Genomic DNA, 22502 nt, shown 5'->3' with positions numbered 1-22502 from the left:
GAAGGAATATCTTGCCAAGGTACAATGAAGATGACTTCCTTTAACTGTTTGTGTTTTTTATTACCTGGACACCCACTTAATGGTTAGTTTCTTTCTGTATACATTAATGTCAAATTAAATAAACTCATAAACAGAATATCTCAGAACTAATATTGCAGACCAAGGCAGATTAGCATTCTAAAAAGAGCATAATAAAAATATTTGTGTGATGTGTTAATCCTGTTTTGTGACTCGAAGACAGATTAAAAACTGTGGCTATGGAGATTGAAACGGCTAAGAAATTTACGTTAGGGAAGAAAAAGTGGAATTGAGTCAGTCTTTTTCTTCTACAAGGGTAAAGATGGCTACACCATGTTCTCAAACTGTAAGCGGGTGTTTGACATTGAGAATGCTCAGACTCTATCCACCATTCTCATCAACCATTTTGAGTCAGGCAATATTGTCAAAGGCCTGAAAACCTGTAAGTCAGGCCACAGAATGGGCCTCATCAAAGTCTCCTGCAGTCCTTCCGTTACAGGTAAGAGATCCTAGCAAGGACCTTAGATGCCACTTATTAGTACTAAGAACAAATTCTGCGTATTTATGTTACAAAACGTTATGCTGAACAGATCAAAGTAAACTGTAAAATATGACACTCTGTAAAATTTGAAAGCAGAGTAGTTCTTAACGTATTATGTACTTACTGAAGTTTCATGTTTGTTGTCAAGTTTAAGGTGACCATATGATGTCTGCGTCATTTCTGTCTTTTATCCTTTTATGTTTTTAATTTGTCATATGTGGTCCAAGTTGCCTCTCTCTCTCACTCTCTCTTTCTTTCTCTCTCTCTCTCTCTCTCTCTCTCTCTGTGTGTGTGTGTGTTTGTGTGTTTGCAGCTATTGAGGAGGATACAGCTAAAGTGACTGATCTAGGAGTGACTATTGTGCCTAGGGTGGAAGGCAGGATTTTCCATCTGTCCAAAGACAGCCAATCACAGACGGACTCTTAATTTTACGAGTGTCTGCGTCACTGCAGGATTGCAGAGATTAGAACAGTTTCACGGAGATTAAGATTTTATGGATACGTCTTAATCTCAAAATAACCACACCTATCAGATAAACTTTTAAACAAGCATCCACATTGTGTGTGCCATATTTTTTTAATGGTAATCCTACAAATGCTACAAAAACACTGAAGGTAGATGAGAGAATTTGAATAAGATTTTACTACAGTTCAATCATTTTATGACTTACAAAATTTTGAATTTTCTCCGTACAGGTTTTAGTGAAAATCCCAAATAGTAAAAAAAAAAAAAAGTAGCACAGATTTTTCTGTGTATAGTGAAATGCTCCACCACTGTTTCTATAGGAAATGGAAACATTATTCCTTTAAATGATTTCAGCGCTATAAAAATAAGACTTTATCATTGGATTGTCTTATAAAAGTGACATAATATTAAACACATCCATTGCAACAGCAAATAGAACATAGCCACCAGAGAGGAATCCCTCTGGTATTGAAACGTGGCAAAAAAAAAAAAAAGAAGTATTTTCAAGGTTGTGTGAGCGTAACAGAATGAACTGGATTCACAGTTTGTCTTTTTTGGGGGGGAGTGGGGGGGGGGGGGGCAGGATTAAACAAACTAACAGTCTCAGTTAGTCAGGCACTTGTGTTAAACTTAACATGATACTATTTGCCCTATTTGATCATCCAATCTCACAAGTCAAAAGAAAAAAAAACTCAAGAGAGAGATGTATTCTACACAATAATTGTGGTCCTCTCCACATAACCCTCAAGGTTTTTTTTTTTTTTTTGTTTTTTTTTTCTAATTGTCTGGCTTTCAGTAAGAACACCCATTGCACCCTGCTCTGTAAGTCTTTTCTTTAAAAAGCAGGAAAGAAGAAATAGCACAGGCAGCAAAAAAGAATGAATCCGATGACCCAGTTGACAGAGTATATATAGATGATCACCATGTCCATGTCAAATCGCCAGCCATGTGAATCATCCTCAAAGTCCAAGGCGTCAAGTCTGTAGCCGCCGTGTGGGTACTGACGCCTGGCTGTTGGACTTGCCTGTCTTTGAAAGCCTGAGAAAAAAAAACGAGAGAGAAAAAGAGTTTATTTCTGAGTCTGTTTTTTCCATTAACTCTCGTGAAAATATATATATATATATATATATACATATATATATATATATATATATATATATATATATATATATATCACTTCTGGATATATACTGAGATAGTGTACAAGTGTTAGATGGTTAGGAACATAGTGCAGCTGTATACTCTAATTCACTCCCCTTAATGACCACTGATGTAGTACAAATTTTCACTTTCGCCTTTTGTAAGTTCTTGTTATTGATTCTTTAAAGATTAGATGTTTTCCATGTGTTTTTCGTTGAGCGTACCTCCAAAAATTCGGAATAGTTTCCTGCAGCTTGGAAGTGGCCACTTAGCGCAGCTTGCCTTCTGGAAAGTCTGCTTCCGAGAGAGGTATTCCTTTGGGAAGAACGTTCGAGCCGTGTGGTTTAGTTCTGGAAAAGAAAGGAAAGGAAAGGAAGGTGTTTTTTGTTTTACTGTGTGATATGCTAGTGATGAGCATTGTGCCAGTGATTTTAAGGACATTACAGATGATTCAGCATGTAGGAGGACTGTCTGTACAAGTCTTGGATGCTCTCCTCTTTTTTTTTTTTTTTTTTTTTTTTATCCATCTCAAATCACAGAAGTCTGAAATTCTTCTGGCTCCGCGAGTCCTTGACAGACAAACCATAACTTTATAATAACAAGTTTCTGCTAACCTTTTTGTTAGTACAAAAAAAACCTACAGACAGGTTCAGCTCTGATTTCCACTGCATTTGCTAATAAAGGACTAATTTTAGTGCCAAAATATAAACATTAGCAAAGATACCATTCAGCAGCGTAAATAAGTGCATTAAAACAGCATTCACAATGATCACAATGGAAAGAGAGGCCTGTATTTCATCATGTTTAATGTTTTTAGTCTGTTCTGTTTCGCTCCATGCAAATGTTACTTCTGTGACCTTGGGATAGATAATCATCTAAAAATCTCTGCATCCAATCACTCTCAAGCACCCTCAGTGATTACAGAGCTCTTGTGAGGACATGCCGACCCTGACGACATCTCTGCCTTTCACTGAGAATAAGTGACACATTTTACCCTCATCAAGTGTCCTCTTGGCATTTCATGCACCAAATTAGTCGCCGGGGATAAGTGGTAATATAAACTAACCTTCTGTTATTGACTGGTATAGAAACATCAGATTATTTCCTCGAACGTTCCTAAATCATCCTTTCACAGTGCATGTCTCTGTTACAAATGGGCCCATTATGGCATTTACCTGAGCATATGTTGGTGTCTAAGACAGTTTTTCCCCAATATTTCACCTCTATAAATACTAAATTACATAGCTTTGATATGTGTAATATGTAATATGTAACGGTTTTGGATGCCTTAGTGTCAAATTCCCCTGAATTTTTTTTAGTTGGCCAAAGGAGTTTAAAAAGACCTATCTGTAACTAGAGTAAGGCCCCGCGGACATTATGTCTAATCTGTTTGATTACTTATTGTTCTCACAAGAGGCGGTATATTTTAAGTATTACTTGTTAAACTGTATAGCTATATTCAGACAGTCAGCCCCCTAAACATACTATATCAAAATGACTGAATTTCAAAACGTAAAGCCCAAAAGCATTGGTGAATAGCAGTATACTGAGATAATATATTAAAAAATAATGACCGAAGATTTAATTACAAGGATGTAAATGTTGTAATGTAAAAAGGGGTAAAATATCAGAGGTGATAAGCTCTCCTTACAAAATAAAAATTCACATTGTTGTATAATAGAGTAACAATGGTTTTTTAAAGCAGCACCTTGAGTTTGTTGCTTGAGCAAGAGCCCGCTAATTCTGAACAAACACAGAGATAAAATCTGGAGATGAGGAAAACGCTGGAAAGGGACTCGTACCTTTCTGGAAGAAGACGTGGGTAATGACAGTCCTGCACAGCGGACAGGGGGTGTTTGTCGGGCAGTTTTTGGCCAATGTTCGCAGGCATGGTTCACAAAAGATGTGGTTACAGGGGTGACACATGTAGGGACTGAAGTAAACGTCCAGACACACGGCACATATATAACCCTCTCTGTCCCTGGTGTGGATCTCCTCTTCATCACTACTGCTGGAAGGGTTTGCAGTGGAGCTCTTTAAAAGAGAGAGAGAGAGATACAACTGTGAGATGGGTTACAATTCCAGAAATGACGAATAACCAACACGGTTATGATTAATAATGTAATAAAATAAGTATTACTTCAGATGATGCGAGAACAGCCTAAGTGATGCTGGCCACTCAGTGGTTACAAGCCCAGTTTTTCTGTAGCATGAACAGAATGCATGACAGTCTTCATCTGTTTTTCTGTGTTTTATCCAAACTTCTCACTCCCTACAGTCCGAAAGAGCTTGTCAGTTCAGTTCTCGGAATAACAGCCTTAAATAAAAGCCACGAGCAATCTGGATGTTACAAGATGGAACAGGGGCTCCGAGTTTCCAGATAATCAGTACAAAACTGAATAATTCCTTATTCTGCTATTTCACAGTGACCATTTCTCATTATGTAATCTCTTACTCATATGATTCCATAAACGTTTATTCTCGATATTTACAGCATTTGCAAAACACAAAGGCAGCTTTCCTCCATCACAGGCTGCCTCTCCCACAAGCCACTTGTGCCCAATCAGTGTTCTCTGAGCAATCTCTCTCTCCACTCATAGACGCACTGACAGCTGCCAGGAACATCAGTTCCCCCCACAGTCCTGTAGGACTTTAAGACTCTGCAGGTTTCTGTCGAAACTCTCAACACCTATCTGCCGTCGTCCTCCCTGCGGACTGCAGGGAAACCCCTCGCTTCTCTCTCAATTATCACGTGTATGAGTTGTGAACTGGCCAGAGCTAATTTGTTGACTTTGAAAATAAGAATGTGTCACACCATACGTACAGCACAGACTTTAGTTCTGCACAGTTGATTGTACCGTACCGTATTTGTCATTTTGTGTATGGTTATAGTTTCCTCTCATTTTCTAAAAGTCTTAGAAATGTGATGTAAATAATAAATAAAGGCTGATGATACTTTTAACTTTTTGTTCCGTTTCCAAAAGCATTCATAAAGCAGGGAGTTTGAAGCGAATATAATGACACGTGATTAAAAAATAACAATGGGCCTGAATTGATATTTTTTGTTCCCTGCAATGTGATGATAAAGAGCAATTTCTTTCTTTTTTTTTTAACATTCCTACCAATGGAAATTAGACATTATTCAAATTAGAGGACGTATATTGTACTACTTGTGGTTTGAGGCATGTATGCTTAGAAGTCCTGGTGGATTACGGTCTGTCGTGAAAACCAACTGAAGACTAGAGTTAGAGGATGCAAGTCTGCAATACATTTACATTTTTGTTCAGAACAAAAGCATTTACAATGACTTTTACAAAGGCTTTTTTCCATCTGTCTACAACAACAAAAATCCATTGCATTGTTTATCCTTGTATCCTCATACCTTCCTCTGTGATTTTGTAAGACATCACACTTCCCAAGCCCCTTACCTCAGCTTATCAAAACAGCAGAGCACCACATTGAAATGGTTGTCTCTGCTGTTGATAAGTGTTGTGTCTCTAACAAAGGTTCTTATTATATCATAAGACGTGTGCTGAGGTCATCCCTAGAGGCACATGCACGCTAACGTTAGACTCCGTATGTGACCCCAAATGACAGGGACGTCCCTATCTAATTACCACTCAGACTCATACTGGGCACCTGGGAACTCACCAGTTCTTCCCAAAGCGTGCCATTATCACCAACAACATACCTCTCATAAAAAAAGAGCTACAGAAACCACTCCCTCAACGACACAGGCTTGCATCGCGCCAACACAATAACATAAAGCTCACCATACGTGAGGACGGAAGAAGACGGATAGATCCCGATCATCTGACTGTGCTTCGATGCCGACATGTGTTTGAGAAAGATTGTATTTGAGAAAGGTTTTGCCTGAGAAACCCAAGTAAGTTTCATCGTAGAAGTCATATCTATATTGCATACACGGGCACTGCCGTTACGCACTTAATTGCTTCATTATAAACTGGCTGCACAATCCTCATAGTCATAGTTTTCACTGAAATAGTCATGAAAGAAAAATGACAATCCAAAACATAGAGGTCATTTGCAACCAAAATGCCCTGGAATGACACCTATTTCACATTTTAATTAAAATATTCGTCTTGTGAAGTGCAGCTCATGCGTCTGCAGCTGTACACAATCTTAATTCTAAGTTAAACTGCTTTTGATTCGAGGAATGCTTTACTCATGGTGAACTGATAATATCTAGAGCATCTAGTCATTCTACGTCTAATGGAAATTGAAGACGGCGCTGTCCAGAACAAAACCATCATCATCATCATCATCATCATCATCATCACCATCATCAACAAATCATTTTGCCTTCTCCCATGTTTAAGAGCTCTTTACTCCATCGGGCTTCATCAAAGCAACCAATTCATATTTTGTCCCATTTATGCTGAAACAGACAATGACGAATGAAAGAACAGTTTCTGACAGCATGATAATCAGTAATCACCCCGCAGTATTACTTTAGACAGCACGAAAGCCATGCAGTTCTAGTCCTGATATAAGTCAAGTGTCCCTGCAGATATAAAAACATGCCTTGATTATTTAGCATCAATCTGGAGCATGTCATGGAACTGCACTTGGAACACTCCAGCATGGAGACAGCAACAATGCACAATGCACAGTATCTGAAAGATGAGTTAATATCACTTGGATTTCTTAATAATGCTGACACAAATCAACAGATGGAAAAATTCACAGCTGAAAATGCCAGAACGTTAAATGTGACTTTATCTAAATTTGCTTTAAAGGCTTAATGGCAAAAGAGCTTAGGTTCTTCAGGATAGTTGGCGCCCTCTTCTGGCAGGAATGATACGTCCGTGCTCTAATGACAGACCCTAGCTATGGTTCAGTCCAGGTCTGCACCATGACTTCATATCAACAAGCTATTATGAGGGTAATTGTTAAAGTAAATACACAAGGATGTGATGGCTGCACTCCAACAGAAGATCAGAACTAAACTTAATAATCTCTCTCTCTCTCTCTCTCTCTCTCTCTCTCTCTCTCTCACACACACACACACACACAATTATGCTAACCACTGCAGATAGTACTCTGACATTATAATCACATTGTGACGCTTGAGCAGTGGATGCTGTCTGCATGCATATAATCAGTTCAAATCCATACTGTGACACTAAGATGCTCTCGGTAATTGTAAATGGGATTTAAATAAGCTTATCGCGCAATCTGAGGCTTTTTAGAATACTCTTATACAGTCACTCAGACAGATACTAAAGGACCGCAGAAGTGCTACTCTTCTCTGAGTTCAAACCCTGGCAGGAAGCGGCTTTACTCGGAGAACGCATCCATTTAAGACAAGAACAGAAAACAACTGTTTCTCTAAGGGCTTCAAAGAGGACTTCACACTATTCAATGAGCCTAAACGCTGGGAGGCTGGGCTCTGTTTGTGTTACACAATGAGCAGTTTGTGTTTTGTTCAGGCAGCGGTGTTCTGTTCAAAGCAGCAGAAACGGTGCATAATTCAAGCAATTCTCAAGCGCCCCACAGTTAGAGTCTGCAGAACACACAACATATTCTGAATGGTTTATTTCAATAACGCATAAACAGACATCAACTTTTCACCACTATGAAAGGAAAGTTATATAATATGGCATTCTTATGGCTGCAATGGTATGAATAACGTTTGATTCTCCTGCTGGTCTTCTGTTTTTTTTCTTTCTTTCCTTTTTTTGTTTTAACTAAAGCACTGTACATGTGAATCACCTGTATGTTCTCCTGCAGCTGGTTCTGTCTCCAGCGCTCTCTCCGCCTCTGTCTTCTTCTCAGGCTCTTTAGCCGGTTCTTCTCCCTCTTGCTGAGTCTACGTTCCCCTGTTGCCGTGGGAGCTGACACCGGGGCTGCTGGAGTTCTAAGTATCTGTACCTCTACCCCCTCCTCCTCCTCCTCCTCTTCCTCCTCTCCCAGCTCAGAGCTACTAAGAGACACCAGACGGGCTCTTGAAGCCTGGGAGTTTACCGGGCTCTGTTCCCCTATGGAAGTCCTGGTATGATCTGAGACTCTCCACACAAGAGGGTTCGTTGAGGAGCTAGAGTCCTGAGTAACAAGGGAGGAGGTGATTAACCCTGAAGCCAGTCCTGGGGACGAAGAGGTGGATCCCTGCTGGTAGATTCCAGAAAGCGGGTGAACAGGGGGAGCCCCTGTGCCCTGCACGTATCCTGGATTCGGGTCCCTTTCCCTCTGGGGGAGATTGGAAACACCGAGAGAGGATCCTGGTTCCCTGTGCCTGTAGTCCAAACTGTGGGTTTTCCTGTGTGTGGCAGGCCTTGTCAGGCGCCCCAGTGGTGAACTGTTCTCAGCCATGTTCCCATTCAGAGGCCTCACCTCCAGGCACAGGGCCTCCACCGTCCGGTCCACACCCCTGACCAAACCCGTTTCCCCACAAGAGCCCATCTCCAGCACCGCCCACCCCCCAGATTGTACGGGCAGCTCTCTCTCTCTCTCTCTCTCTCTCTCACTCAGTCAGAGATCAGGGAGCATTTGCGCTCATTGTGCAGCCCGGTGAACACAGAGGTGAACAGGACTGCCATGGGCCCCCCTGGGATATTCTGCACTGTTGACAAAGTTAAAACCCCTAACACCCGTCCCACAATAATAGCCGTTTCAGCACCCTAATTGTCCCCCAGAGCCTATAGAATCCAAACTCGCAACAATGCAGTCTTTGTAGAAAAAAAAAAAGAAAAAGAAAAAAGGGAAAAAAAATTAGATGAAATAACTAGAGCATCCTCCTCTTTTTTCCCCCAACACACATGGTCAGCTCTTTCACGTTCTGGATGATCAGCAGGGACTGTGCATGATAGAACAACGCTGACGAAAACAAAATGCTGGGGAAATTAACGCAATATTTACGTATTATGTGTGGTCAGACTCTTCCGCATTTCACTAGATTATTTTGCTTTTAAGAGTTGTGTTAACATATGTGGCTTATGCGCGCACGAGCCCGCGCACACACACACACACACGCTCATAAATATGAAAATATACTTGCGTCGTCGTATCACATTAACTAGCCTTGGGAGCCAAATAGCCTACAAAAACGAGAATTTGAACAGCATTTTAATGCATCTTGTATCTAATAATCTAATGATCACACACACACAAGACTAGAGTAACTGAGCCGTTTACACAGACGTTTGAATCGTCTTCGATTTCCCAGAAGACACGCTCATTATGAGATGTATATTCTTCATTATGAATATGACTGGCCTCGCTACAGCTCGTGGTTCCTGTGAAAACTGCTGCCTTGGAACATGTTTTTATACGGACGCAATGCAGAAACCAAACTGCCTTGGAAAATATGAACTCTACGAGCCTTTAAATTATATGTCATCAGTCATACAAAACATGCTTTGATCAAGAATCATGAGGGTCTACAGCTATTTTTATCTGTATTTTCAGAGTTTACAACGTTTCGAACGATCACTTTCAGAGCTGTACCTAATGTAGAGGTGTTAAAAATGTACGTGGTTGTATGTATAATCACTACCTCAGCTTCTTAGGGGAAAACTGTGGTAGGAAAATGAACAAATAACTTTGACTGCTTTCGAGGACAATTAATCTTAGAACATCTTCCCTTCAACTATTCTGTCTCCCAAATGGATGATCATGTGATATAGTACAATGCAAAGACGTAGAGTTCGTGTGAGCTAAAATCTGACGAGCCTAATGGCAAAGCTGATTAAATTTCTGGTGGAATTTTCGTTTTACAGTAACCAGTGCAGGAACTCCGCCTTGTTGCGCTGTTCATGAGTCCGACATAGGAATTAGGCGCCAGGTGGCAGCATTTTTCCTTAGCCTATCATACAGAGTGCTGTCCATGGTTCTGAAACTATAGGCTACTAATAAAATTGTCACATCTTCGGAAAATCATCATCATCATCATCATCATCATCATCATCAATATACTTACTATTATTAATAATGTTATTCGCCTGCTGTTGTTATTCCTGTTTTTATATTGTGTATAAATGGTTCCAGTTACAATGTTGTTGCGAAAACATTAAAGAAAGATCATATATTTTTTTACAATGGCATGAAAAGCTGTCCTCTAAAAAGGCAATGTCTAGTGACCAAAAAAAAAATTTTATTGCCTAAAAACAAATCGACTTAAAAAAAAAGAAAGAAAGAAAAAAAAAAGACCAACATATCTTCACAGAAGCGATATATTTCTTGCACACGACAAATATATCCCTGCCAATGCTTCGGGTCTTCTCAACAAAATGTGTGACTTCTAAGGCAGTTGAAGGGATGAAAAAAAGTGCACTGCGCCCTCACAGCTTTCTGACGTACCAACGACGGCTGGTATAAATGAATTCACTTCGTCACAGGACACCAATATTTCGCAGCTCGAGTGCACTGCAGCTGCTGAGACCATACACCATGTGTCCTCAAGTTGATGAAAATACGCCGGACAACAGAGCTGGCGCAAAGACTTGAGTTTGTACCACGTAGCCTGCGCTCTCGACATGGAGGGCACAAATAATACCACAGACATCCTAAACTGGAATGAAACGGGACCAGGCGAAGTTGCTCTAAGTTACCAGGTCGTCACTTCGTTGTTTCTTGGTGCGCTTATTTTGTTCGCCATATTAGGGAATGCATGTGTGATCGCGGCCATCGCCTTGGAGAGGTCCCTTCAGAATGTGGCGAACTATCTCATCGGCTCTTTGGCCGTCACGGACCTCATGGTATCGGTTCTGGTGCTGCCCATGGCGGCCCTTTATCAGGTTTTGAATAAATGGACTCTCGGACAGGAGATCTGCGATATCTTTATCTCTCTAGATGTGCTGTGCTGCACATCATCTATTCTACACCTGTGCGCAATTGCCTTGGATAGGTACTGGGCTATCACAGATCCAATTGACTATGTGAATAAGAGGACTCCGAGGCGAGCAGCTGTCTTGATCAGCCTCACTTGGCTAATAGGTTTTTCGATTTCAATTCCCCCGATGTTGGGCTGGAGGACTGCAGAAGACCGGGCGAACGAAAATGCCTGCACAATAAGTCAAGATCCCGCGTACACCATATACTCCACCTTCGGCGCTTTCTACATCCCACTTATTCTTATGCTGGTACTCTACGGGAGGATATTCAAAGCTGCCAGATTTCGAATTCGGAAGACCGTCAAGAAAACCGAGAAAGCGAAAATCTCGGACAAGTGCATAACTGTGTCGCCGGCTCTTTTCCACAAGAAAGCCAACGGAGAGGCGAATAAAAACTGGAGGCGAAGTGTGGAGCCGCAGCCGAGCCCATGCGTAAACGGAGCGGTGAAACAAGCAGACGATGGCGAGTCGCTGGAGATTATAGAAGTTCACAGCCTCTCCAAAAACCACCTCTCGCTCCCTAATAACCCACATCCTTTGCCGTGCTTCGAGAACAGGAACGAAAAGAACACGGAAGCAAAGAGGAAAATGGCTTTGGCGAGAGAGCGCAAAACGGTGAAGACGCTCGGAATCATCATGGGCACATTTATTCTCTGCTGGTTACCGTTTTTCATCGTTGCTCTTGTTTTGCCATTCTGTAAAAACAGCTGCTACATGCCGGACTGGCTTCATGCTGTCATCAACTGGCTGGGCTATTCAAACTCTCTGTTGAATCCAGTCATATACGCATACTTCAACAAAGACTTCCAAAGTGCGTTCAAGAAAATCGCGAAATGTAAATTCTTCAGACAGTAAAAGTCTAAGAGAGGCGAAGTTGGTCATTTTGGATAACGTAATTCTAGGAATATTCGGGGGATCTGTCAGTGGACAGTTTATGGACCTGCTTTTGATTGATTTGGGAAAGAGAGAACTAAGTATAGTAATTTGGACGGCAGCCATACAAAGTAGCCTACATGAAGTAGGATGAAACTCGTGTGTATTTGTTGATAATCTGCAACAATCATTTGCCTCCACTGCAAAAAAGCTGTATATTATTTCATGCACGGAATTCAGATAATTAGACAAAGGGTCTCTGATTAAGTGTCATGATAAACGTTCGCTTTGTCGCACTCAACAATAAATCCTACTCCTAAAATATCTCCGGGTAGTCTGGTTCTTGCAAATTATACATGAATGTTCTGCAGTAACGGCATCGGAATGAAGCCTCAGAAATGTCGTTTAGTAAGGTCGCTCAAAAAGGTCAAAGTGTCCTTACCGGTAGATAGCAACTTTACAGTCACTTCAATGGCACACGTGAATAAGAGCGAGTGGAAAGAAAAATAAAAACGTAAATATGGTTTTAGAAAAGTACGTAAAGTAGGATGCAACTCGTGCATGTATTTGTTGATAATCAGCAACAGTCGCTTGCTTCCATTACAAAAAACAAAACAAAAAACAACACCCACACATTTATATCACCTATGATCTGTTTTTTTTTTTACCTCAATAATGTTAACTACAAACAACGAGAACACAAATCTTAATGGTGCATTTTCATGAAATACTGGGAGAGGAAGGATTTGTAATGGCTGTGTAGTATATTGCCACTGTTAGAATCAAGTTAAGATATATTTTCCCCATTTTAACGTTGATCACAGCAATATTCTGTCACACCTAATTGTGGCTTGACAGTACACATTCTTGAAAACACAAACACGAAGAATATAATAATTTCTTTTTTTGCTTTTTTTGGGGGGGGGGGGTACTTATGATTGGTAATGATATATATATATATATATATATATATACATATAAAACCTGTTGAAACCTTAAAAAAGAAATAATTTCTATGACGTTATTTTAGCTAAACTGTGTGAACTAACTTAACGATCCAAAGAACAAATTAAATTGTAGAGTTGCTGACATGAAATACAGAGCTTTCTAGCCGCAAACGCGCGCGCGCACACACACACACACACGCACGCACGCACAGACACAGTCTACTAGAGGGCACTTAGGAGAATGTATAGCGATTGTACCTTCAAGACACCACGTGACCGACTCATGCGGTATATGTACTTTGCACGCGGCTTTACAGCAGCAGAGTATTAGAGACGTCTGAGGCCGCGACTTATGTGACACTTCTACTGGCTATGAGCTAAGACACAGGATGTTTCACATGGCCTTTTACCACTTGGCCACACGCAGTATGTGTCTACTGTACTGTCTATGGTCCTGATAGCACACAACAATCCTTATGGAGATTAGGCACGGTTGACGCGCGCCCTTAAACCAAACACGCTACACGCAATTCCCTTAAGACCAGCAACATATTTCCTCATGTTAGAGTTACACAATCTTGACTTACGTTAGTGTGCAGGAGCACGCATCTCTTGACGTATCTTTAATGTTTGCTCTCCTGCTTGGTTCTCAGCATACAACAAGAAGTACTGACTGATATCAGGTCATATTCAGTCATAGTTTATATTCAATATTCAGATGAGATCCATTTACTTGCAAAACACTTGGCTGAAATTTTGATACAGTGATTAATATGAAATGTAAATATTTCTCCAGGAAATAACATAACATTAATGTCATAGTGATAACAACAAGCAGTAACATTATAGTATTGGTATCCATATTAAACTTATGTGACATTGAAGTAATGGTATTTAAGTAAATGTGGGACTTAAAAACAGTATGTTCTGCATATCTGAGATTGTAATGAACCAATATCAAAGAAGCATTAGTCACTGATATTACCCGAGGGTTTAAAAAATTCACTTAAGGCCTGGGTAAAGTTTAAATCAATTATTGTCGATAGCTTCCAGGTTGATTAATGTTAGTTGTTCTATCTCAAATGAGCAGAAACTTCCTGTTACACGAGCCATTTCATGGGTCCTGAGAACCAATGATAATCTCCAGAACAACGCAGTGCACCCAGAACTGGAGAGCCAAGTCTTAACAAATTCATCCCCGGGGTAGAAATCCATCATTCCACAGAGCCAGATATGTCTATGTTGATCATTATTCTACAGATGGATTAGATCCAAATTAGCTACTATGGCGCGCACAGTGGGTAAAAATGAAAGACGGAAAATATGTGGAATTACAGAAATATTCTGGGCGTAATTCTAATATATTTAACGGTGGGTCATACGTAATTCTAATATATTTAACGGTGGGTCATATACGCATGGGCAGGTATTGTTTGCATGTTCTCTGTTCATGTCATTCAGAGATAATTTAACATTCTCCAAAAGTTTTCCTACTGGAGAGAGGGAAATTGGAAATAAGCACAAAGAAAGAGGGAAGAGAGAGAGAGAGAGAGAGAGAGAGAGAGAGTGTAAAATAATAAGTAAATAAATAAATGAATAACAAAAACCTTAACTTTACAGGGAGAGCAATTGGCAATTTGTGGAGAATTGTTCATTAGACCCTAAGGCATCAAAGCTTGGAAACAGCAAAATCGTTCACATTCAGCTTGTGATCATTCTCTAACTGTTCCAGTATTAGGCACTCCGCATGCATAATGGGCCTCTGAAATGACTGGCATACGAAGGCTTGTCATTCACTGTCTTTCTCTCTTAAAAAAAAAAAAAGAAACAGAGAGATGGAAAAGCAGTAGAGGGACTACTTGATTTTTTTTTTTTTTTTTTTTAGTTTATTTGAAGATTTTGTGAGAAGAGAAGAAATCTGTTTCCCTGTGCTGAGGCTGTGGGGAAAGTTGGTGATTGTGTGAAATGATTCATTTGCCTCACCAGTCTCTCTCATCCCAAACCCCTCAGGATTTCTCTTGCGTCTCAGAACTGCTGTCATGCAGGCTCCCATCTTGCCAGAATCTCTCAAAAATGCTCAAACACACAAATACACACACGCACTCACACACACACACACACACACACACACACACTTACACACACACAAGCAGAAAGAGGTGCACTCATCTCCTAAGACATTGTACAAATGCATTCACCGCAGACACCTCATAAGAAGTGCACACGCACTCTCTTTTCACACACACACACACACACACACAAAGAGAACGTTGAACAGCAAGGCACACAAGAACAAAATTACATTAAAAATTCTTTGCCAATTGTCCACTGTCTGAGTTTCCATGGTACAAATCTCTTGTCAGCTAAAATAATACTTAATTAACTGATAATAGGCAGGTTCACTTTCCTTGCTTGACTGTTCTTTCTCTCAGATTTTTTTTATAATAGTCTTTGCTTATCCTCCATTTACACTTAGTGAAAGAAAAGGTGGCTATGAAATAGGAAAATGTAATCGAGCTAGCGGGGGAGAAAAATCAGTCCAAAATATTATAAAAAGAAGTAGGTGAGGTGGATGAAAAAGTAATGGAACTAAAAGAAACTTAAACTGTTTCAATAACTGTTCTGATGTATCTGGGGAATTTCAGGAATCTTTGTATTTTTTTTTTTTTTGCACCCTAGAGATGACATAAAATGACAGATAAGTCAGATAAATCTTATTAAAACTGTTTCTGCTTTTTCTCATTCGCTATCAGCAGAGACAATGGCAGAGGAAGTTTAAAAATAAAACAGACAGTATAAGGGCTTTATGGGATGTAAAATACAGGACTATTTCAAAAAAAGCCATTTGTTTACATGGAGAACTGCTTACCTGACCTTATCTTCCAGAGACAGTTTGGAAGAATATTTTTCATCTTTACATAAGCAAACCAACAAACAAACAATTCACAGTATTTCAGATCAAAGACCTGAAAGCTTGTTTTTTTAGGTTTTAGTGGATCATTGCCTGTCCTTTCACAAGGCGAATCAAAAATCCGAACCGAAAATAGCATCTTTACAAAGAGGGGATCATGGGCTCGGTGGAAACATGACTCCACAGAAAGATCTGACAAAATCCCTCAGTCACGTAAAAAGACAAGCATTTCCTTTGCCTAGTGTGTCCTTAAGAGATAGAATGCCAACCTTGGTCGTGTATTGAATGTGTCTCTCAGCAGCGGTGGGAAAGTAGATTGATGGAGAAAACAGATGGACTGAAGCCAAAGCGGTCTATATCTTAAAGATTGCGCTTTGGCAGTGATATGTATTCAGGGGAGCAGTTAGTCACGGATTTTGTTTTTTCTCTTACAAGTCAATTAGAAGAAATTGGAAATTGGTTTTTTTGTTTTAGTCATAAAATCGAAACTGATGGGCGCTAACTCTTGTTTCCTCGTACAATCTTTTTCATTACAACATATGGTTTGCTATGAGGGATAAAAATAAGATACTGAGATGGTGATATTGCTTAGAAGTACAATACAGCACATGGTTTTTTGACTTTCTCTTTAACTGTATTCATTCGCAGAAGAGAAAGTGAGCAAATTTGTGAGCCTAAAATTTCAATGCTTGAGATTGAGAGCACTATGGAGTATGGGTGGGGATACAGATATCAAAAGAAATGCAAAGTGACTACATTAAAGCACTTGTCATTGGAAAGTCTTCTGTTGTCTCTTGGCAATAAAGATGAATTTAGTCTTGAAAACTCAAAGCTAGTACCACTCTCAAAATGTCACCCTTAATATGAAAGAGGGCACCATTACTTGGACAAGGATGATGAAGTTGGGGCAATTTGGCCATAATTGTCCCCCTTAGCTGAGAAAATACTTGAATGGATGACTGCGATTCACAATGATTCTTAAACCCAAAAGCGATTTTTTTTCTAATCTGTCAGGCTAGGCTGAGTCAAGCTGCTATCGTGAATGCTATGGGTTAAACAGAAGCTGTCTGAATCTGATGGTGTGTCTCATCTCCGCCAGCTAAACAGGGATAATATTAATGTCTCCACATGACGTTACAGCTCAGTATATTCCTGAGTCAACAGTAATACGCAGAGAGTGGATCCAACAGCACCTGAGATCTGGCAGATGCATTTAGGAGGTAGAGTTTGGCTTCGAATGAGGTCTAGCCAAAGATAGAGCTATTCTGCTAGTGCCAGCGAAAACCAGCAGCTCATTCTGTATCTTAAGATCTTTTCAGTGGCTTCAGTAACATTTTGTTATTTAACGGGCAGATAAAGCTGCTGAGGTTAAAGTAGATATGGTTAGTGTTACAGTTGAAAACAGATGTGATTTTTTTTTTAATTTGATTATAAAGTTTAATTTGTTTATGTCGTTTAACAAAATTCAGCAAATTAAAAAAACAAACAAACAAACAAACATTGCTTTTCATCGGGATTGAGAGAGAGATTACTGTTCAAAGAATCAAAATGATTCCATTTAATCCAAATCTGCTATAAAACACACAAAAAAAGCACAATTATGCATTTTCATAAAATATAAAACATGGCATAAATTTACATACTCTATAATTCCCTTTTCCTCAACACCACAGATTTATTCCATAAAACTTTGATCAGTTGCCAGACACCAGCTTGTCAAAGTATTTTATTCAACAGAATTAAACCCATGACATGCTATGGAGATTCGACATCAATGGTGGATCTTTACAAATTCTTTTCAAGTCCAGAGACTAAGTAGGAGGGTTTCTGACCAACCAACACCACCAACCCCCCTAACACACACACACACACACACACACACACACGCACACACATACACACACACACACACACTCGTTTCCATTTTTCCCTCAGTGATAGACAGCATGGAATGCATTACTCATAGAAATCCAGATGAGTTTGAGGGGCAAGTCTATATTGGATTTACAATAGTTTCTAACAGTGGTTTGCCATGTAAGAGTTTGTGGGCACAACAAAACTAAAAAGAGAGAGAGTGAGAGAGAGAGAGAGAGAGAGAGAGAGAGGACATAATGTTTGTGCTGGTGAGAGATTAATCTAGAATGGCAGAGACTGAGAAAAGCCCTATGGCTTCTGTTCCCCTGTCTTCCCATTAGTCCCTGTCAGAGAGACGGCTCAGATCTGTGGATCTAAAGGATAAGCTCTGGGTAAAAGTTAATCATTCGAACAAATGTTCCTGAGAAGGCTAATAAGATGGCAAGATAAGGGTGTGGCTTAGGACAGATTACACTGCCAAGTTCAAATCTGCTCTTTCTTCCTGTGTGTGTGTGTGTGTTTTAAATTCATTTATTTATTTATTTTTGTTCAATGATACCTGTTTGAGGCTTTTTTGGGGGGGGGGGGGGGCATCAGAATTTTGTATGGATTGTGTAAGAATGTATTTTATATGGATTTTGGATGTTTTCTGCATTTTGAGAAGCTTAATACTCTCTGAGGGGCGGCACAGTGGCGCAGTGGGTAGCTCTGTCGCCTCACAGCAAGAGGGTCTCTGGTCCTGTCTGTGTGGAGTTTGCATGTTCTCTCCATGTCTGCATGGGCTTCCTCCGGGAGCTCCGGTTTCCTCCCACAGTCCAAAGACTTGCAGGTTAGGCAAATTGGAGACGCTAAATTGCCCCTAGGTATGACTGGGTGTGTGAGTGTGTTTGTCTGTGTGTCTGCCCTGCGATGGACTGGCGTCCTGTCCAGGGTGTTTTCCCACCTTTCACCCTATGAGCGTTGGGATAGGCTCCAGCACCCCCCTAATTAGGATAAGCGGCTTAGATAATGATAACTTTTGTGAGTCAGTTCAACTTTCATCAAACCCTACCAGGCATTTTAAAACAAAATCAAGTTTGAAATAGAAAAATCTTTCAGCTTTAAGGATCTTCTCCAAAATCATGCGTTGTTAAATGCACAGCACAGTAAAATGAAGACACAACTGGGAAAAAAGCCTGATTCTTCAGGACCAATTTCAGAGGCAGAATTTTATAGAACTTTTTTAAAAGACCAGATGTTTTATTATTCGGCAGAAACATTCACAGTTGGATGAGCATCTAAAATCAATTGACAATCTTTGTGAAAACACACAATGAAAGTTTCATCTGGTCTCATGGGTATCATTTTTGGCACTAAGGGAATGTGTAGACATTTTTCTTATTCATTTACTTCTCAATTGTATTTCTTGGCAGAGAACCTGTGCTTTCTTGTCTGAAATTGAATTTTTTTATGCACTGATTTTACCTTTAAAAAATGCATTGAAAAACAGAAGCTCCACCATATGTTGTTTTCACCTCATTTGTCCTCTGTACATTAAAGGATATTGCCATATTGAAATCACAAAGGCCCAGTGCACAGTCAGGATTTTGCTGAATAAACTGTTTTAGCAGCAACAGTTTGCCAGTGAAAAGTACAGCAAGATGTAAAGTTCAACATTTTCTTTGGTGAAAAAAACCCCTCTATCTATCTATCTATCTATCTATCTAAATATATGTATATATATATATACAATATTTTGAAATTTTGAGATCTAACATCCAACGTATCTTTTGTTATAAGAAATTAGCACAACAGGAAGGTTCTACAGGAAGTTCTACAGGACTCCACATTGCTTTTTTCCATTACCTAAAACCATTTTTCCTTCAAATAAACCACACTGACCTTGCTGCCACCTTCCCTTCCACTCTTTTCACCTGTCCCCGTCCCCCTGGCTTTTTTTTTTTTATCATGTTTGAAATGATTGGATTGACAGTAGACTCACCTTTTCACCAACGATGAGGCAATGTGACATTTTTAGAATGCAACTCATCTTATGTGTTCGTCTAAGGGGCCGACGTGAGTATTCGGCCTCAGTCACAGATCCATCGTCTGGGTACTGCAATGTTTATAAGCAAAGGGTAGTTCCTCTTCTCAGACCAGACAGGTTAACTGAAGGACTCCGTGTTCCTGATGCCTTCAGGGGAGTGATTCTATCAATGTAGGCAGGCACTTTGGAAGTTGGAGATGGGAAATTTCAGTGACAAATCTGCCTTCTGCCTTCTTTGGCACTATTCAGAGAAAACAGTATCTGTAGAGTCTGAGATGGTCCTTAACAGCATCTGAGATAGGCTTGCGGCCAAAGTAAATTTACCAACAATGAAACTCCAAAAACGAAGCAAAGACGATTGAAATACTTCTGAACAATTTCACGCGTTGATTGGTTCAGGAGCAGGAAAACAACGATTTCCTTGTTCGTTTCTTCACTGCGACACCTTTTGAATAAGCCCCGGTCACGTAAAACGTATAGCTTGGGCCCTCCACTGACTTTCTCATGAAAATTCTCTGAATGTACACGGACTGTGTTCTAAAGAATGTTTACAGAGGATGAGAAGGAACAGAACGTGATACGGAACACTTTTGCTCTATTTTCTCAATAACTCTCATCTCTAAACCAGATGCTTCGGAGGACGTGTCATCTGCCTAATCCGTATTAGGGGACGCAACCCTTCACTCTCTAGCCAAGGAGATCAAACAGGTGATTTTGTCACTGCATCTCCATCACATATCTGGCCGACATTAAGATTCCACTCAGGATCCTAACTTAAGCCAGTGGGCTGCAGTACATCGGGCGGGGGTCGCTTTCGAGCGAGCGGCCGTGGTTTGCACAGATCATCATTCTGAATTCAAAATGAATGGCCCAGCACAGCAGCGTACAAACCAGCTTATTACAAATGATCGTGCGGACCTGGCTTTGCACAGCAAACATGCACACATACACACATGTGTGCACGCACACACACACACACACGCACACACACACACACACACTCACAGTTCCACAGATTCAGCTGTCTTTTCCAGTTATACATCAGCAAGCAAATATTATATTGCAGTGTTTATATGTAATGAGATATTTCCACATAACAATTCAGCAATTTTTTTTTTCTCTGATGCCACAATAATGTATTTAGATTCCTGGCATTCTGGGCTGTTTTACCAGACAAAAATGAAGACTAGTCCTGGCCTAACTGAGTTTTGCATGAAGAGTCTCCATTTGGAGTTCATTCACATTCAAGACCAGGCTCGGACCAAGTCCTGTAAACCAAGATTAGAAACATTAGAGAGCAAAAACATTGAAAACAGACAGCACTGGGATCACGCTAACAACTTTAGCCATTTTCACTTACTGCAACTCCAGGGAGGATTCATAAGTTTTTTTGTTTTTGTTTTTGTTTTTTTAAACAACCGATTCATTTATAAAAGATCTCTCTGCAAATTGAGGTTTCTGTGGGTAAAAGTGAGCCTATCCTGGACAATCTTCTGGAGAATTAAGCAGAGCCAGTCGCCATGGAGATACTTTGAGGAAGTTCTAAAGGAGTAATTACCCAGTGACATCAAAGACCTACAGAAACACAATAGGAGCATGTAGGACAGACAGGCTTCAAACACATTAGTATGAAGATTTGCCTCATTTGCATAAAATCTCGTCCTCGGGCTGGAAGCAGAACCTAACCGACAAGGCTGCCACTTCTCAAATGTATAGTTAACAAATACAAAGTTTTGCGTGAGAGATCAAAACTGCCTCTCCATAACAAGAAAAATTGTTTTAACATTGTTTTGAGACATATTGTACAATTGTATTAGAAAAACAGAAGGAGGACGAGTCTAAAAGGTCAAAAGTTCATTCACAGAGGACAAATTATGCGACTTGAGTCACAGACTGTACTTGAGTAGATGAGATGTGATACAACATCCAAAATGGAGAGCATTGTCTATTTGTAAAGCTTTTGTGTCGGGGGAGTAAAAAAAGAAAAGGAAAAAAAGTCTTGTTTGAAGTCAGATGCAGACATAATGTATTCTCAGCAACTCCCTCATGAATTTTCTATCATAAGTTGTCAAATGAATCTTTTCCCCTTCAGATTTAAGATTGACAAGCAATCCCGCCTGCGACTGTCAGATTCACATTTTCTATGAAATCCAGGGAAAAAGACAAAATGAGCCTGTAATTCTTTTTGCATCAGCGAAGCATCCTTCAATGGTTTTCACAAACCGCACATATTCTGATATTTACAGATGAATACGACATGCAGAAAATGGCCCTTGTTATCTGAAGGCTCTAAAAGAGGACTCATGTTGAACCTTTCTGTTGACTGTACTGTTTGAATCACATTTAACCATCCCCAGCCAAAACACACCTCAGTGACACTGTCTTCAGCGGCACTGAGCTGAAGATCACACGCCGATCCGTTCTTCCTGATCAGTACACTGACGTTTCCAAAGTGACAAGAACAACAGCTACCGTTTTCACCCTTCGTTACGATAATTCGATACACGGGGGCGCTTTCAGTTGGGTATTCCCTTGTTGTCTGAAAGACAGAATATTGTCAGAGCCTCATTAGAAAGACAAAGGAAGCTACGTACAGGGTTTATTTTAAAAACATGGTCGTGGCGGAAAGAAAAGAAAAGTAAACAGGAGGACGTTGATCCCTCGTGGCACTCTGGAGCACAAATCAATTGTTTTCTTTCATCAAGTCATGCCACTCATGATAAGAAAACACTGCATACTATCCATCCTTAAGTGGTTGGGGAGGAAAACACACACACAGACTAAAAGAAAAGATGCTCTGGAGAAGACAAAGAGTGGTGGAATGGAGTGCAGTGCTTTTGGTGGGTATATTAAAGCCAAACGGAACTGTGAAACA

The 22502-nt window shown here is 40.1% G+C and overlaps 3 protein-coding genes across 3 annotated transcripts in view; 2 read left to right on the top strand and 1 right to left on the bottom strand.

Moving 5' to 3' along the window:
• LOC115804457 (5'-nucleotidase-like) overlaps positions 1 to 985 on the top strand; it is a 5306-nt gene extending 4321 nt beyond the window's left edge. The window contains exons 6-8 of the mRNA XM_030764909.1: positions 1 to 19; positions 334 to 517; positions 873 to 985. The exon at positions 1 to 19 is cut by the window's left edge and continues 129 nt beyond it. Coding sequence (XP_030620769.1) covers positions 1 to 19; positions 334 to 517; positions 873 to 985 — 316 coding nt within the window. The remainder of the gene's footprint in view (positions 20 to 333; positions 518 to 872) is intronic.
• Positions 986 to 1859: 874 nt separating this feature from the next.
• Positions 1860 to 8587, bottom strand: rnf180a (ring finger protein 180a). Its single transcript, XM_030764897.1, has 4 exons — positions 7901 to 8587; positions 3967 to 4198; positions 2389 to 2514; positions 1860 to 2062 (listed from the first exon to the last, which is right to left on the bottom strand). The coding sequence occupies exons 1-4, from the start codon at positions 8585 to 8587 to the stop codon at positions 1860 to 1862; spliced, it is 1248 nt and encodes a 415-aa protein (XP_030620757.1).
• A 2072-nt stretch (positions 8588 to 10659) lies between these two features.
• Positions 10660 to 11871, top strand: htr1aa (5-hydroxytryptamine (serotonin) receptor 1A a). The gene has a single exon (XM_030781798.1). The coding sequence runs from the start codon at positions 10660 to 10662 to the stop codon at positions 11869 to 11871; it is 1212 nt and encodes a 403-aa protein (XP_030637658.1).
• Positions 11872 to 22502: the final 10631 nt, after the last annotated feature.

The sequence above is a fragment of the Chanos chanos genome, chromosome 1 (assembly GCF_902362185.1).
Source record: "Chanos chanos chromosome 1, fChaCha1.1, whole genome shotgun sequence".
In the NCBI taxonomy this organism is placed as follows: domain Eukaryota; kingdom Metazoa; phylum Chordata; class Actinopteri; order Gonorynchiformes; family Chanidae; genus Chanos; species Chanos chanos.
Note: the sequence above shows the minus strand (reverse complement) of the source record. Positions and strands in the feature narration are given on the sequence as shown.